At 44.0% G+C, this 16,212-nt stretch overlaps 1 protein-coding gene across 1 annotated transcript in view; it reads left to right on the top strand.

Moving 5' to 3' along the window:
• The window catches only part of LOC122813214 (4-trimethylaminobutyraldehyde dehydrogenase-like), a 958,904-nt gene that overhangs the window by 662,360 nt on the left and 280,332 nt on the right, over positions 1 to 16,212 (top strand). The window contains exon 9 of the mRNA XM_044085400.1: positions 4,250 to 4,391. Coding sequence (XP_043941335.1) covers positions 4,250 to 4,391 — 142 coding nt within the window. The remainder of the gene's footprint in view (positions 1 to 4,249; positions 4,392 to 16,212) is intronic.

Raw genomic sequence — 16,212 nt, 5'->3', positions numbered from 1 at the left:
CATCATATGTTCCACTTGTTGACATCAGGAGATGTCGAATGTTTGCTTAACTATTCCTGTGATATGTGAGATGTGCTTGTTTGCTGGTAAGTGGGGTTTTATAAGAGGATAGTTTGGGGTGTGTGTGTGCATGCGTATCTCTCTGCACACATGCAAGTATTTATGGGTTATGGTTAGAGTAATGGCTAGGTAAGGTGATATTTTTAGTGCTGCGTCTGTGTGGTGGTGCTGTCTCTCTACCAGTCTTGTATAGTGGTACTTTTAGGAATTTTTTTTTTTTGTAAGATACTTTGTAGGTTTAGGGTTGCCACCTTTTCAAATGCCCAAAGTGGGACATTTTTTGTACAAACGTCAGATTTTGCAAGGCAAGACATACCCATGGCCAGTATAAAGGATAGAACTTCACTTTTTTGCCTAAATAAATGCTTATTCTTGTAGCATTTTAGTTGCTTATTCTGTTTCCTATAACACTTAGGTGTTTCAGAAACAGAGTAACTTTTTTATGCAACTATTACATAAAATATAGGAAATATGTTTGTCCTAAAATCTCAGGACATTTGTCATTTTTTCATTTTTTTTGCAGGACACAACTGCCCAAAGAGGGACTGTCCCTCGCAAAGTGGGACAGGTGGTCACCCTATGTAGGTTCCGATTTAGAGGCAGAGGGAGTTAGCATGCAAGTAAGGTGTTAGAGTGAAATTCAGCAGTAAACTTCATTGCACATTAAAAGACATATGCATTTTCTATCTGAATAAGTTTATGAACCTAATGTGTGTGACTTACTGAGAAAGATCTGTAGGTACCTTTTGTGTGCGTTTCTTGGCAAGAAACATTCAAGTATAATAAGTTGAAATAAGAGCAAGGGATGACAAATTCCTAAAGAAAGGTATGGGATTTCATTCAGCCCCAACATGTCATGCACTGAGGAAGGTGAGAAGGATATAAATGTCAGAGGGGATAAAATTGCAAAGTCTTGGTTTTTAATGTGTTGGAAATATGAGGAACATTCTCAATGGAGGAAAATAAACAGTGTAGATAGGAAATGTAATGTGTTTAGGATGTGATTGTCCTGTAAAACTACTTCATTTGAAATGCTCTCTTAACAATGTGTACTAGTCTTGGTTAACTATCTAATTTGCAAGGATGTTATAGTAATCTCTCTTCTTCCCACTTAAAATAATTTATTTGCATGTTTCTTAGCTTGCATTGCTTACCGACAAAATGTATTTTCTCCTCTTTCTTCCTTGAATGACATTTTTATCTTCTCTGCCTCCATATGTATGGTAAACATGTTATATTCTCTAGTAATTAATTCCAGAATCTGTGCAGGTAACCTTTCAAGATGTGTGTTGGGTGTCTTAATTTGGGATTGAAGTCCCCTAGTTCTTGTTACCTTGTTATTACTTTTATCTTTGTTTATTGCATTTACACCTCATCTTCCATAGCACCAACATTTAGAGATCTGTAAGCTGCCTTTCCTGGGTCCATTTCATACTCGTGTACCTTTCATGACACTACTGCAGTTATTCATTTTTCCCACTGGCTTTGACGGCCTATTTTATCAGCCAGTCACTTAATTCACTGTGAGTAAAATAGTTATAATCGGCACGGTTTCAGTTCTTTGAAGTTAAATACTGACATTTCATATTTTTACTGCATTAGCACGTGCAGCACTGTGGATGTTAACCTGAGCCTTTTTCTTCTGTCCAAACAAACAGTTGTAACTTGATATTTGGATAAAACACATTTTAGCAGACGAATATGTATTCCTTAATTCCCTCCTTGGGCTGTTGCATGAATGATTGTCACATTAATATTGATTAAAAATTTTAAAATTAATCTTATTTTTAATCTTATGGCAACTATAGTAACTTACAATAATAAAAAGTGCTTTACAGTAGTAAACTTAGAGAATTCTAAGACAAAGATGATTGCACTATACAGTACACAGAACAAAGCCAGGAATCTGGAACAAAGAATAACATAAAACCATGTTTTTTTTAGTACTTTAAAGCAGAACATTAGTTGGCTCATTTGCTATCTGGTTCAACTCCTCCGATCTGGTGACTCTCATTACAAAGTTGAGGAGCAAAAAAAAAGTCCCTTCTCTGATCTGGTACTCCTACCTTCTGTAAGGAGAAGTTCCAGGCCTTAATGTCCTCATGCTCTACTGTCCCATAGAGGACACATAAGGAGTATAAATGACTTCTAATCACACTACAAACACCTTGCACCCAGGAGGGCTGTCCCCTTTGCCGCACACTAACAATGCTTCTGATTTAAAGACCTTTAAGTACAATAAAGCACATGCTGACCACAGTCTAACTTAAATTTTCAGGACTAATTTTTAATCATTATTTTATTTTTTATTTGTTTGTTTACCGAGGTAGAGCACTGACCTTCATGGACCTTTTTCAAACTCATCCTGGAAGTGTTGTCTGGTAAAGTGATGTGCTCAGAATTGTACAGTTTGGCAGTGGAGGCTGAGGGAATCCAACGCAGGACCACAAAAAACAGCTCATTAACAGTTTATTTAATCTTAGGATGAAAACAATAATTTTCAAGGTTTTTAACTAGTTCATCTCATTAGTTAACGCTATTAATCAACAGCCCAATATTTAGCACATCTTTTCCTGCTTTTCTGACGACATTGTCTTTGTACCCTGGTACTGTCTTTGGAGCAGAAAATGAATCACTATTACTTTTCTTAGGAGCTAGGTTCATAAAATGTGTGTTCAGCAGTCAGGTTAGAAGTAACTGTGTTTATTTTAGTTAAAATGGCCTCCCAACCTTTGCATTTCCAGTGTTTTGGCATGAAATTAGCAAAATAACCGTTCCTTCATACCACTGCACAGATGTGAGTTGTCATTTTATTGAATCTCCCAAGCTGTTGGACACGCATCAGTTTTTTCTAAGGGGGGGTCATGAAATAATTTTTGTCATACCATTGCACAGATGTAAGAGGGTCATTTTACTGAGCCACATAAGCCATGAGAATTGGATACAAGTCATTAGTTTATACTCATAATATTGAAAGCTAGGTTTGGTGGATGCAACTTTTTTTGTCTTGCCACCACACTCCCACACCTGTTATCTCAATATACACAAACTCCTATGCTGTTGCACCTTGAGGTAAGGGCAACAAAAATACTTAAAAATTCCATTTTCTTTTTGCCGGAGTCTTGAAGTTATTTATTGTCCTCAGAATTTTTTTTAATTATATAAAGCATTAGACCATTACCACATGCAACTTATCATTTTTCTGTCCCAACCACAGTCCTTGAAATTGTCTTCAGTTTTTTTAAATAAGTTAGATTTGTTACTGATCAAACAACTTATTCCTCTCCCCACATCTACCAAACCACAGTCCTTGTTTGTATGTCCTTACTCCTTGCATTCTTGAATTCATTCATTCTTTGTATTCAGTGCCTTGTTTAGGAACACCCTTTCAAACATCCACCACACTTTCTGTGATAGGAACATTTAACACTGCTAAATGGAGAAATGGGATTAATAAAAGACAAAAAATACCAGCAAAATGTGGTTTTCCCCTTGTTTGCTGATTGCACAATTTTGGACTTAATTGCTTATCAAATATGAGGAATCTTTACCCATGTGAGAGGTCACCAGTTTTCTTTTGTCAGTTAATGTGTTACTGCCTTTCCATTTGCAGTCTGACTTAGAACCTTCTGTGAAGTATTACCCCTTAGCTGCCCACCTCGAATCCTGAAATTGTCCTTTTTCTTATGCATTTATTTTTTATGAAATATGATCAGTTTCATTCTCTTTAGCTTATATATATATATATATATATATATATATATATATATATATATATATATATATATATATATATAGTACAAATCATTTAGCTATGATTGTGATACAAGTCTGAAGAGGTGTCAGTGGCAGGTAACTCCCTTCCCTCAGTATAAATTGAGGCTTCATGGTTCCAGTGTATGGTTTTAATCAATCTGCTTGCTTTAGCATGCATATTTTTTCTAGATAAGCAAGTTGCTACTGCACTGTGAAGTCCCACAAATAAATTGCCCTTAATTGCATTTCAAAGGCACAAGGGTGGAGTTTATAAGTGGATAATCAGCAGTGTAATGTGCTACCCTAGAAATGGCACTTGCTGCACTGAAAGAGTTTTATCTTGTTATTTCTTGCAACAGTCATTTTTTTTCCTTATAAGACATACTGATGTTTACTTGCAGTGATTTTAACTTTGCTTTGCTCTCTTGCATAGGAAACTGCACAGATGATATGGCTTGTGTCAAGGAAGAGATATTTGGTCCTGTGATGTCTGTTCTGGAGTTTGTTACAGAGGAAGAAGTCTTACAGAGGGCAAATAACACAACCTATGGACTGGCTTCTGGAGTCTTTACCAGGTAGCATGTAGTGTTATTCTTAATGTGGTTTGACAAATCATTGTCTGAACTTACTTCAGTGAATATTTGTACTGCACTGGCCAGTAATAGTTGATATTCGAAAGTATATAGTCAGGATTTAACATTTTCACAGACTAAAGATTGATGTAATCATGTTTTGATTATCTCTACGAATGTAGCATAGATGAGCCAACTACTCTCAACCAGTCCAGACTATTGGCTCTGCTGTCTTTCATCCCTGGAAATCTTCACTGTTCATCTGCACAAATTATCTGGACCCTATTCACTTATCCTTCTCTTGATCTGTTGAGTGAAGCCCCCTGTCTACTTTACTAATACCATCTACTGCAACTCTGTCATGATTAACTGCACCTTATCTTACAAAAAAAAAACATTTCTGTAACACTACCACTATTCAGACAAATTTTGCTTGAATGTGGTGGTAGGGTTTTTTGTTGATGGATTGTATAAGGACTGGTTTTCTTTATGATGTTGTGATCTTTCCTTGTTTTTCAGGAATTTCTTTGAATGCAAGCATCAGTCGCCTGTGACTAAGCTTTTGCATTTCGGTGAATTGACAAACTAGCATATATATACGCCACCACACTTGTTTGTGTGCATGTTCGTTTATGTATAAATGTGTGTAAAATATGATTATATGCAATTATATCACCAATGAACTTTCATAGGCAGTAAATATGTTGTAAAAGTTCACTGGCAATTCATTTTCATTTAACAAAAAAAAAAAACAGAAAAGAAAAAAAAATTAAAATAAAATAAAACAATCAAAGTAAGGTGATTGCAGAAGAAACAAATACGTTACTGTTTTGCTGTGATTTTGAGACATTGTTTTTTTTCATGTTTAATATTAAATCTAAAGTAGTTTACTTCATTTGATCTTCAACCTGTGGGTATTCGTATCCCGATCGGATCTGAGACGGCAGCATCACCAGCATCTGATCCAAGCTACAAGCTCCTCCACCTACCCATAATGCCCCTCCATCTCCTTCCTTCAGATCTCATTTGTTGCTCTACAGCCAAGCATTGTGGTCTCTGAGCTCCAGACGTTTTTTCTTGTGGGCAAGTGCTTTTTGTGCTACGTAGTCCTAGTTAGGTTCTGTATTCCCCTTTTTTACCTCCCCAACCTTTGCGCGTATCTGTTGGACAAAAAAAAATGTTTAGTGTTTTATTGTCCAGTATTTTTCCCATCCCTTGGCCTTCTCCTACTGTAGTAGTTAGCATGTGTGTAGGTGTTGTGTGCGTATGGGGCTTTCTTTAGACATAGCTGAGAACCCCAAAGGCTGTCTTTAGAAAATGCACGGAGTGTGGCCATAAGCTGTCTCCAGCCAATGGTCACACACTGTGTTGTATGCTTAGGAGTGGCCCATTTGGATACAGCCTGCTCTATCTGCGCAGGCTTTAACCCAAGAGCCCTCAAAGACAGGAAGGCTAAAATGGTTATGAAAGGGCTCCTGCCTTTGTCGGGGATGGCGGTCCCCGTTACTGCTTCTTCTTTGTAATGGCTGCTACCATATCCTCCCCTCCCCAGGCATCTGGGATTCAACCCCTCGGGTTGAGGCCTTTGGATGAGGAAAAAAGACATAAGGACAGGCCTAGAAAGTGGTCCCCAGACCACTCTGCTCCATTGGGGCCTCTCTCTAAGTCCAGGACACCTCCCAGGCCCAGTACCCCTCAGCTCCATTTGCTCAGGTTTTCCCCGGAGCCGAAGGTGTCTAGGCAGCTATCCAGAGCCTCCCCTCACCAGCACTCCTGGCCGGTGTCGGTGGTTTCTTCCGCCCGTTCCACCTGCAGCTTGAGTGAGTCAGAGATGGACAGGATGATGCGGAAGTTCATCCGCACCCAGATCCAGATTGGGAGTCTTGCCTGCCCCCTCTCCCTCTGGAGCGGGGAGCTCACAGCCCTTTTTCACCCCCATAGTTCCTTATCCGACTCTCGGTTTTGGAGTCTGTGGATCTGAGAGTTCTCAGGGTTGGGGGAGTCAGCGTTGACGGTACCTTGTGCCTCGATGCTAGCCATTGCCTTGAGCGTGTCAGGTCAGACTGGATCGGATCTGAGCTCTTGGAGCCATAGGCTCGGATCAAAGGGGGTTCTGTCGGCTCCGAGTTTGTTGGAGTGCAGTCTCCTCCTAGATGTCTCTGCTCTGGCTCCCCCATCGGATCCGAGGGGAGCAGCTCCATTACTTTGTTCCCCAGGATGCCCGCTCTCCTTTGGTGTTTGACGTGGTGGAGAGAGGGTACTCTTGAGTGGGTTGAGACCCCTGACCATCTCTTCAGAATCCCCCCCCCCCGACTCCCTCAGTTCTGGGTGTGCGTCCAATCTTCTTGTCATCTCAAGGACAGCCCTTGCTTGCTTTGCCTCAGGGAGCAGCCAGAAGTTTGCGACTCCTGCTCAGAGAGTCCCACTGAGGAGGTTCCTCGCAAACTAATGTGTAAAGGGAGACACTTGGACTCCTCTCCAGAGTCCCTCACTCCTGACACTGACTTGGAGGAAGGGGAACGTTCCCCCAGGTCACCCCCCCCCCAAAGATGTCTACTTTGTAGACATCACACTCCCACACCAAAGAAGGGGGTGGTCCGCCCTAAAATCAGCCCAGAATGAGTCAGTGTTCCTGGAGGCATTTGACATGGACCCATGTACATCCTGGGTGTCCCTCCTGCAGATCCACTGGTGGACCTCGTCATCTCCAGAGCATGGAAGGAAACTGACACCATGGAGCCAATCCCAAAAAGGCCAGACAAAATTCTTAGGCCCCCCCCCCCCACCGGACAGATCCAGCTGGAGTAAGGGGTCCCCAGTAGACGCTATGGTGGTGGCAGCCGCCACCAAGAAAGAGCTTGCGCAGGAGAGCTCTATGGCCCATCCTACTGACCGGGAGTCATGGACGATGGAGCGTCTGGGGAAGCGAGTCTATGCTTCAGTGACCTTTACCATAAGGGAGCTGAACTACATGGCGCATGTCATCCAACTACAGTGGGACTTAGTCAAGGAAGTCGCTGAGTCGCCACCAGAGCCCACATCGGCAGAGGGGAAGAAAATGCTCTCTGCGTGCATGGCCATTCTGAAAACCGTTGTGAATACGTCCATGCATCTCCTCTCCCATGCCATGGAAGGAGCCATCAGGGCGGCTGGGTCTGGCATTGCCATGAGGTGCCACGCCTGGCTCTGGCTATGTCAGTTTTCAGAACCCTTCAAGGCGTCCTTTGTGAATGCCCCCTATGATGTCTCTTCCTTGTTTGGGAAGTCCATACATGAGACTCTAGTCCAGAGTGAGAAGGACGGGAAGACGCTGTCTGCCATCAGGATCTGCTTCTCTGCCCCTCAGAGATCCTTCTCAAGGAATCAACGAGGGGCAAAGAGGATGTGGTTCTGGAAATCTCAGTTCTCCCAGGACACTCAGGACTCTTCTTCCCCCAGAGGCAGAGGGACTTACGATAGATGCCGGCCCAGAGGCAGAGGGGGTCCGAAGAACTTCGGGTCTTAAGAACCATTCTCGGACAGACCCGCGCAACAACCCTGAGGGGTTGCCCGACTGCTCATCTCTGGAGGCAGTCGGAGGCCAGCTTTCTTTACACCCAACGGAGTGAGAGTCTGTTACAACAGACTGTTGGCTGTTAAAAAAATCATATCCAGAGGTTATTCCATCCCATTCATTACCCCACCTCCTCAACCAAAACTCTTCCCAGATGTTCCACCACACAGAGGGAGGAAGCAGCACTGGAGATAAAAAAGTTGCTAAGAAAACAAGTAATCCAAACCGTCCCACCAGATCAATCCGGATTGGGCATCTATTCGAGGTTCGTTTTGGTGCCAAAGAAAATGGGGGACCTAAGACCCATTCTGGATCTGTCTGTTCTGAACCTGTCTGTAGCCAAGGAGAAATTCCAGATGGTCATGCTTCAGTCCATTCTGCCCTACCTGCAGGCAGAAGATTGGATGTGCTCGATCGACTTCCAGGACGCGTACTATCATATCAAGATGAACAGGCGCTCCTGCAGGTTTCTTCGCTTCCGGCTGGGTGCCGATCATTATCAGTTCATGGCTCTACCCTTTGGTCTCACCACAGCCCCAGGGTGTTCACCAAAGTCATGGCAATGGTAGTAGCCCACCTGAGGCTTCAGGGAAACCAGGTCTACTCCTACCTGGACGATTGGCTCTTTGCTGCCCCTACCAGGCATCTACTGTGTCATGCCAGGGATTACTTAATTCTTCTTGCAAACAGACTGGGTATCACAATCACCCTCAGCAAATCTTCACTGGTCCCAGTCCAGAGATGAGACTTCATTGGAGCTCTGCTAGACCCTATACAAATGAGAGCCTATCTCACCCCAGAGATGGTAAACAATCTGAAACTCCATGTCTCTTGCGTTCTTCAATCCTCCACCCCTTCAGCAGCTACAGTTCTACAGGCTTTTGGTTCTGTGGCAGCCACTATCAACCTCCTACCCTTCGCCCGTCTTCACATGAGAGTACTCCAGTGGATGTTAGCGGTTCAGTGATACCTTCTGGTCTTGCCTTTGTCTCATCCGATACGCATATCACGGGCTTGCAGAGAGTCACTCATCTGGAGGATTCTCCCCCCGAATCTTGTCCAAGGACGTTCCTTTCTTCCATCGTTACCCACAACCACAGTGACCACGGATGCCACTTAGCTTGGGTGGGGGGGACATTGCTCGGGAAGGGCAGTCCAAGGCACTTGGTCCCCATCCAAGACCAATTTGCATATCGATGTCCTGGAGATGAGGACGGTTCTTCTAGCATTGCAGGCCCTTCATTTTATGATAAAACACAATAATAAAAATTGTTTCCCATGCTGTTTGGATTCTTAGTTTGTCTCTGGCAAGCTTCTGTGGCTCCTTTCATAGTAATATTTGATCTGATGTTATCCATGTCATCATTCATCACCACAGGGTCTAGGATCCAACATCGGATCTGAGCTGGCAACTTTCAACAGACAGATCCAAGGCTCTAGTTCCTCCCTCTCCCATGATGCCATGCTGCTGTCTACCCAAATCTCGTTTGCTGTGTATCCTGTACAAACGTGTGTTCCTCTGGCTCTCGCTAGGTAAGTGCTTCTTTCTTTTTTCTTGTACCTTGCTTAGAGTAGTTTTTTTAGTGTGTTTTGGAGCTGTGTTCTTGTTCCTGTAGTTTATTACCTCTCCTACCTTAGCTTAGTTTTCGGTTTGTTAGTGGGTGTTGGGTTTTGGATGCTCTTTTCTCCTGTAGCCGTTAAGGTTGTAGTGTGTTGTTGGTATTTGTTTTCCTTCTAATTTAGTTTGGTTATTGGTAAAATGATGTCTGATAAGCTTACTAGCTTTAAGAAGTGCTCTTCGTGTAGTTGGAAAATGTCTTGTCCTCCTTGCATGAGGAGTGCGTGTATTGCTTGGGCAGCCCGCATCTGGAGGGTGAATACGACATTTGTTGTGCATTTAACCCCAGGGCTTTTGCGGAGTGCCGCAGCAAGCTGTTACTAAAGGGTCTGGCCCAGAGGGACCCTTCGTTTCCCCCCTTGAAGGCTTCCTCTTCTGATCTGAAAAGCAAGACCTCTTCTCTCCAGCCAGCACCCTCCAGGAAACTGCGTCTGCCAGATCCTAAGTCTCCGGATTCAACCAGCCCGGTCCATCTCGGATCTGAGGTTTGCAGAGCCAAGAGCCATGGAGCAGTCTGTCAGATCTAGGACCTCTCTGGATAAGAGAGCCTTGGATCTGTCCACTGGGTCAGCTAGGCCTTCAGATCTGACAGGGTCATCAGATCCAGTTCAATTGAAAAACAAATCTGTTGGGAAAAATTATAAAAAAAAAAAATAAAAAACATGCAATAAGCTGGTTGCATAAGTGTGCTTTTTTATTTTTATTTTTTTATAATTTTTCCCCTAACAGATTCGTTTTTCAATTGAACTGTACAGGTTATAGGTCACCTTAAAGGTGGAAAAGGTTTTGAAATTATTTATTGTGGTCTCATTTTTTTATATCGCAAAATCCTAGCACTTTAACAGGAGTGTGTAAACTTTTTATATCCACTGTATATCTGTGTGTGTCTACTTAAATCGTCTTTCCGGGAAGCTTTGAGTGACCAGGACAGGTCTAGCAAATCTTCAAAGTCTTCCAAGGCTTCTGCTTCTTCAGAAGTTAAGAAATAAAAGTCTACGTCGGCCCCACAGCCATTGGAGCCGAGCGTCTTGTTCTTTTGGAGCCGGTCCCCTGTCCTGGAACCGGTATCCGAAGTGCCTAAATCTCCACTTCTGCAGTCTGTACCTCCTTCTATCCACTCATCTCGGTCTTCGGTAAGCCTTTCTGATTTGGATGTGGATCATGTGATGCAGACACTTTTACAGGCACCGGCGTTTGCAAAATTTTTATCTGCTTTGACCCAAACGGTTTTGGAACCAAAGACCCTTTAATCATCTACTACTTTTCCTCCTCTGAGCCATACTGGTCTTTTGGAGCCGGAGGAGTCAGACTTCATGATCATTGAGCCTTTGGAGCTAATGCCTGCTCCAGTGTCCTCGGCTCCATTTGATGTCCTCAAGGATCCTAGGAGCCGACACTCTCTGGTCGGGTCTGGGGAGGATAGTCAGACCGACTTGTCGGTTCCAACTCTACCTCTCGGGGCTTCGGTTCGCATGAGCTGAGATCCTACGTCTGTCTCTGAGCCCACTGTCCTGGTGCTGGGGTATAAACGGTTTCTTCGGATCAGTCTTTCCCTACTCATCAGAACAGAGGTGCCTTTGAAGCCATGAGGAGAGTTATGTCTCCTAAGACATCGACATCTTCGACTTTAGATCCGGCTACCTCCTCCCCAAATCTGCCTGTGTCCACTTCTGCTTCACATATCCTTGCTAAGCGTAGAGACCCAGAGCCTCAGGAAGCCCCATTGGGTGGTCCCTGCTCTTCCGAGACCTCACCAGAAGTTTCCACTGATGAGGTTCCCAGAAAAAGAATCTGTAAGAGGAAGCATTTAGACTCCCCACAGGAGTCTGTCACATCTGATACCGACTTGGATGAATCAGAAGTGTCCCCACGATCCCCCTCTAAGGATATCTCATTTGCTGAGATATTAGAAATTCTTAGGCAGAGGGGTGACTGGCAGTCCACCAACCCTACTGAAGATGAGTCTGTTTTCCTGTAGGCTTTCGGGTCTCAACCTTCCACCTATTGGGTGTGTCTGCCCTTCGATGAGCTTATGGAGCTAGTCTCACGAAGGCCGTGGGAGTCTCCGGACACCATAGAGCCTGTCCCCAGGAGGCCTAATAAATTTATTTCTGCCCCCCAGGAAAACTAATTTCTTACAAGGGAGTGCCGGTTGATGCCATGGTGGTAGCAGCAGCCACCAAAAAGGAAATTTCAGAAACTTCTTCCACTATCCAACCCCTTAACAGAGACTCTAGGATCGTGGATAGATACGGGAAGCGCATGTCGAGCGAACGCAGAGCAAAAGTCGCTGAACTATCTCACCCATTTTACTAAACTGCAAAGAGATCTCCTAAAAGAGCTCAGAGATGCTCTTCAGGGTACAGTAGCTGCAGGAGCTTCAGATAAAGATGCTTCCCAGCTTGCTACCCTCAATTCCATAGTAAACTCGTCCATGCATCTCATTTCATATGCAGCTGATAGAGCGAGCAGAGCAGCTAGTACAGGAATTGCTCTTAGAAGACACTCCTGGATGTGCTTGTGTTCCTTTGTGACGCCCTTTAAGTAATCCTTTGTCAACACCCCTTTTGATGGCTCGTCCTTTTTCGGGCCCAAATTTAAGGAAACTTTGACCAGGTGTGAAGAGGAAAGAAAGACCCTGTCTGTCATTGGAGTCCATTTTTCCACCCCTACCAGACCCTACCCCAAGGGTCAAAGGGGAGGAAAGATGTTCCTTAAAGCCCAAGGAGCCATTCAGGACACATGTGGTGAACCCCCTCCAGGGGCAGAGGAGGGGGCAATAATAAAAGACGCCGCCCTCACGACAGAGGGGGTCCACAAAACCAGGGAGACAGAGATCAGTTCTTTGGGAAGCCTTACCAGCGCTCCTGAAAGGAGGCACAACTGTCCTACTCTGGAGGCAGTCGGGGGTTGCTTATCTTTGTATCCAGATGCCTGGCTCAAAATAAATGACAACTGGGTACAAAGTATAATTTCCAGAGAATATTTCATCCCTTTCGCCACACCCTCTCCATTGACAACAAAAATCCTGGACGTTCCACCCAGTTACAGGGAACAGGCAACAATAAGAGGTCCAAACGTTGCTAAGAAAGAGTCAGCCAACCAGTCCCAGCAGACCAGATAGGATCCGGAACTTGATCAAGATTCTTTTTAGTTCCAAAAAAGACAGGGGACTGGAGACCTATTTTGGACCTCAGCAGTCTAAACAGATCTGTCAAGAAAGAGAAGTTCCGGATGGTCACGCTTCAGTCGATACTTCCCTTTTTAGGGAAAGACGATTGGATGTGCTCGATAGATCTGCAGGATGCGTACTACCACATAAAAATGGGCAGACCATGCAGGGATCATGTGTGCTTCTGGCTGGGAGCCAGTCATTGCCAGTTTCGAGCCCTGCCCTTTGGTCTCACTACAGCCCCCAGAGTGTTCACCAAATGTATGACAGTGGTCATGGCTCACCTGAGATATTTAGGATTTCAGGTGTTTCCGTACCTAGACGATTGGCTCCTCACCGCCACCACCAGGCATCGGCTCATACAAGCCAGGGACACCACTCTTTCACTCTGCAGTCATCTGGGCATTACAATAAACTCAGAAAAATCTGCCTTGTTGCCATCACAACATACCGTTTTTATCGGAGCAAAATTGGACACCACCACCACCACTTTGAGACTTCCAGCAGAAAGAGTCTTAATACTCCGTCAGCAGGTCCACAATATCATATCCAAAAACAAGGCACCAGCATCAGAAGTACTAAAATTGTTAGGCATGATGGCAGCTGCAATGTTAACCATACCGTTGGGTCACATGCACATGCGGATTTTGCAATGGCTGTTCATTCAGTGGTCTTACCAACAGCTCCCAATGTCTCATCTTATAATGAACACAAACACATGCAAAAAGGATCTTCAGTGGTGGTCGACCTCTCTTCATGTTACGATAGGTCATCATTTTGTTCTACCCCCAGCAGCAGCCACAGTAACCACGGATGCTTCCCTGATAGGGAGGGTGGGGCATTTCCAGGAAAGAACAGCCCAAGGCACATGGACCGATCAGGAGACACATCTGCATATCAATGTCCTGGAGATGAGAGCAGTACTTTTAGCGTTGCAGTACTTCCAGGACTCTCTTCCTCTGGGAACAGTTGCGTTTCAGACGGACAGCATGTCAGTGGTCTGGTACTTGAACAAACAAGGAGGAACTAGGTCCTACCCCCCTTTGTTGCGAGGCTCTAAGAGTATGGCAATGGGCTACATCCACCCATCACTTTTGTTAGCAACGCACATCCCGGGAAAATCCAACATGATAGCAGACAACCTGAGCAGAGCAATTCTGTTGCCTCATGAGTGGTCCCTCAAGAAAGAAATAGCAGACATAATTTTCCACAGGTGGGGCCAGCCTTGCTGTGACCTTTTTGCCAACCACATGAACACAAAATACAGAAGCTACTTTGCCCTGATTCCCCCGCCAGGAGAAGCCCCAAGGGACACACTCGTACACGATTGGCCTCCCGGTCTCCTCTATGCATTCCCACCAATTCCCTTGATACCCAAAGTACTACAGAAAGCAAAAGCTCTGGGAAGGTCCATCATTCTAATAACTCCTCATTGGCCTCGTCAGATTTGATTTCCCTTCCTTCAACTTCATCAATTGGAGGACCCTTGGATTCTGGACCCAGTTCCAGATCTTCTGACACACTCGTTGGGGGAACTTCATCTGTCTCTTCAGTCCCTGAAGCTGACAACTTGGCTGCTCCAATTCCCAACATAGCCAGGTTCCATAACCTTTCAAATGAAATGCAGCAGATTCTAATATCTGCTCATAAAACATCTACTAGGAAGCTATACCTTAGCAAATGGAAAATATTTTCTATATGGGCCTCTCAAAGGAACATTGATCCCTATCAAGCCCCTATGGCCCCCATTTTAGAGTTCTTGACTATGATTTTCAACAAAGGAGCTGCAGCAGCAACAGTTTGGTTTCAGCTTGCTGCTATCTCTAATTTTCACCTTGGATTTGAAGGATTGAACATAATGTCACACAAACTATCCAAAGCCTTTCTCAAAGGGACTTTTAATCTCAGACCACCTGTGAAATCCCGTTATACCGCATGGAATTTAAATTGTATGCTTTCATGCATTATTCTCCATCCATTCGAACCAGCTTCCTCATGCAATTTGAAATATTTGTCATGGAAGACTGCCTTTGTAGTAGCTATCACTTCTGCCTGCATAGTGTCAGAGCTTCAAGTCTTGTCCATAAAGCCTCCTTATCTAATTTTTCATGCTGACAGAGTCTCACTACAAACTAATCCCTCATTTTTGCCCAAAGTTCGTACTGAAACTAACCTTAACCAAATTATTGATTTGCCAGTGTTCTTCCCCAAACATACCAACAACTCAGAGTATATGCTGCACAAGCTTGATGTTCATAGACAACTCAGATTTTACTTGGATAGAACAAAAAAAGTTCAGGAAATCAGAACAGCTTTTAGTTTCCGTTTCAGATTCCAGAAAAGGTATGCCAGTAGCAAAAACAACTCTAAGCGGTATCACATTTGTTTATTCAGCTGCTAATATGCCCTTGCATCACAAAATAAAGGCTCATTCTACCAGAGCAGTGTCTACATCCTGTGATTTTTTTGCTAGACTTCCTATAGACAACATCTGTGCAGCATCCACTTGGTCAAGACCTCATACCTTTATCACTCATTAGAAAGTGGACAGGCCCTCTTTTGGGTCCACTGTCTTGAAAAACATTCTCTCGTGAGCCACGTGAGAAGGATAGTGCTTGGGATGCTACCCATCTGTAAGAATGAACAGCGAGATAGAACAACTTCACATAAAGAAGTTATGTACTTATAACGTTCCATATGAGTTGTTCATCTCGCCTCCATTCTTACTTCCCACCCTCCTACCCCTTCCAAGGTTTTTTCGAGGAACGAGATGCTAGATTCTTCCTAGTTGCTCAACCCTTCTGTGGCTTTCTCTTAGAGGGATTGAATGACACATGGTATTATTGTACACAGCAAACAAGATCTGAGGTAACTCTAGGTGCATCATGGGATAGGGACTTGGCCTCGAGCTGTCTGAAGACCTCGAGATTTGCAGTAGGCCGACTTGGAGCCGAGGATTGGCTCCGAAACCATCTCTAAGAATGAAGGCGAGATGAACAACTCATTTGGAACGCTATGGTAAGTACATAACTTCTTTTTTTCTTCTGATGAAGCCATTATTTTGTTGATTTGGATGTATGCTTGGTATCATTATCATGTTAAAAGGTGAAATTCTTCATCTTCAGCTTGATGCCTTAAGGTTTCGGGCCAAAAGTGACTGGAATTTGGAACTGTTCATAATACTCTCCACCTGGACTAAAGCCCCAATTCCAGCTGAAGAAAAGCAACCCAAAGCATAATGCTTCCACCACCATGCTTCACTGTGGGGATGGTGTACTTTTGGTTATGTTGAAGTGTTTTTGCACCAAACGTACCTTTTGGAATTGTGGTCAAAAAGTTCAGCCTTGGTCTCATCAGACCATAACACATTTTCCCACATGCTTTTGGGAGACTTTATGTATTGTTTTGCAAATTTCACCCAGGCCTGGATGTTTTTCTGTGTAAGAAAAGGCTTCCATCTTGCAACCCTACCCCATAGCCT

This window comes from Protopterus annectens, chromosome 10.part0, assembly GCF_019279795.1.
Source record: "Protopterus annectens isolate FY-2018-M chromosome 10.part0, PAN1.0, whole genome shotgun sequence".
Classification (NCBI taxonomy): Eukaryota; Metazoa; Chordata; order Ceratodontiformes; family Protopteridae; genus Protopterus; species Protopterus annectens.
This window is presented reverse-complemented; position numbering and strand designations above follow the sequence as displayed.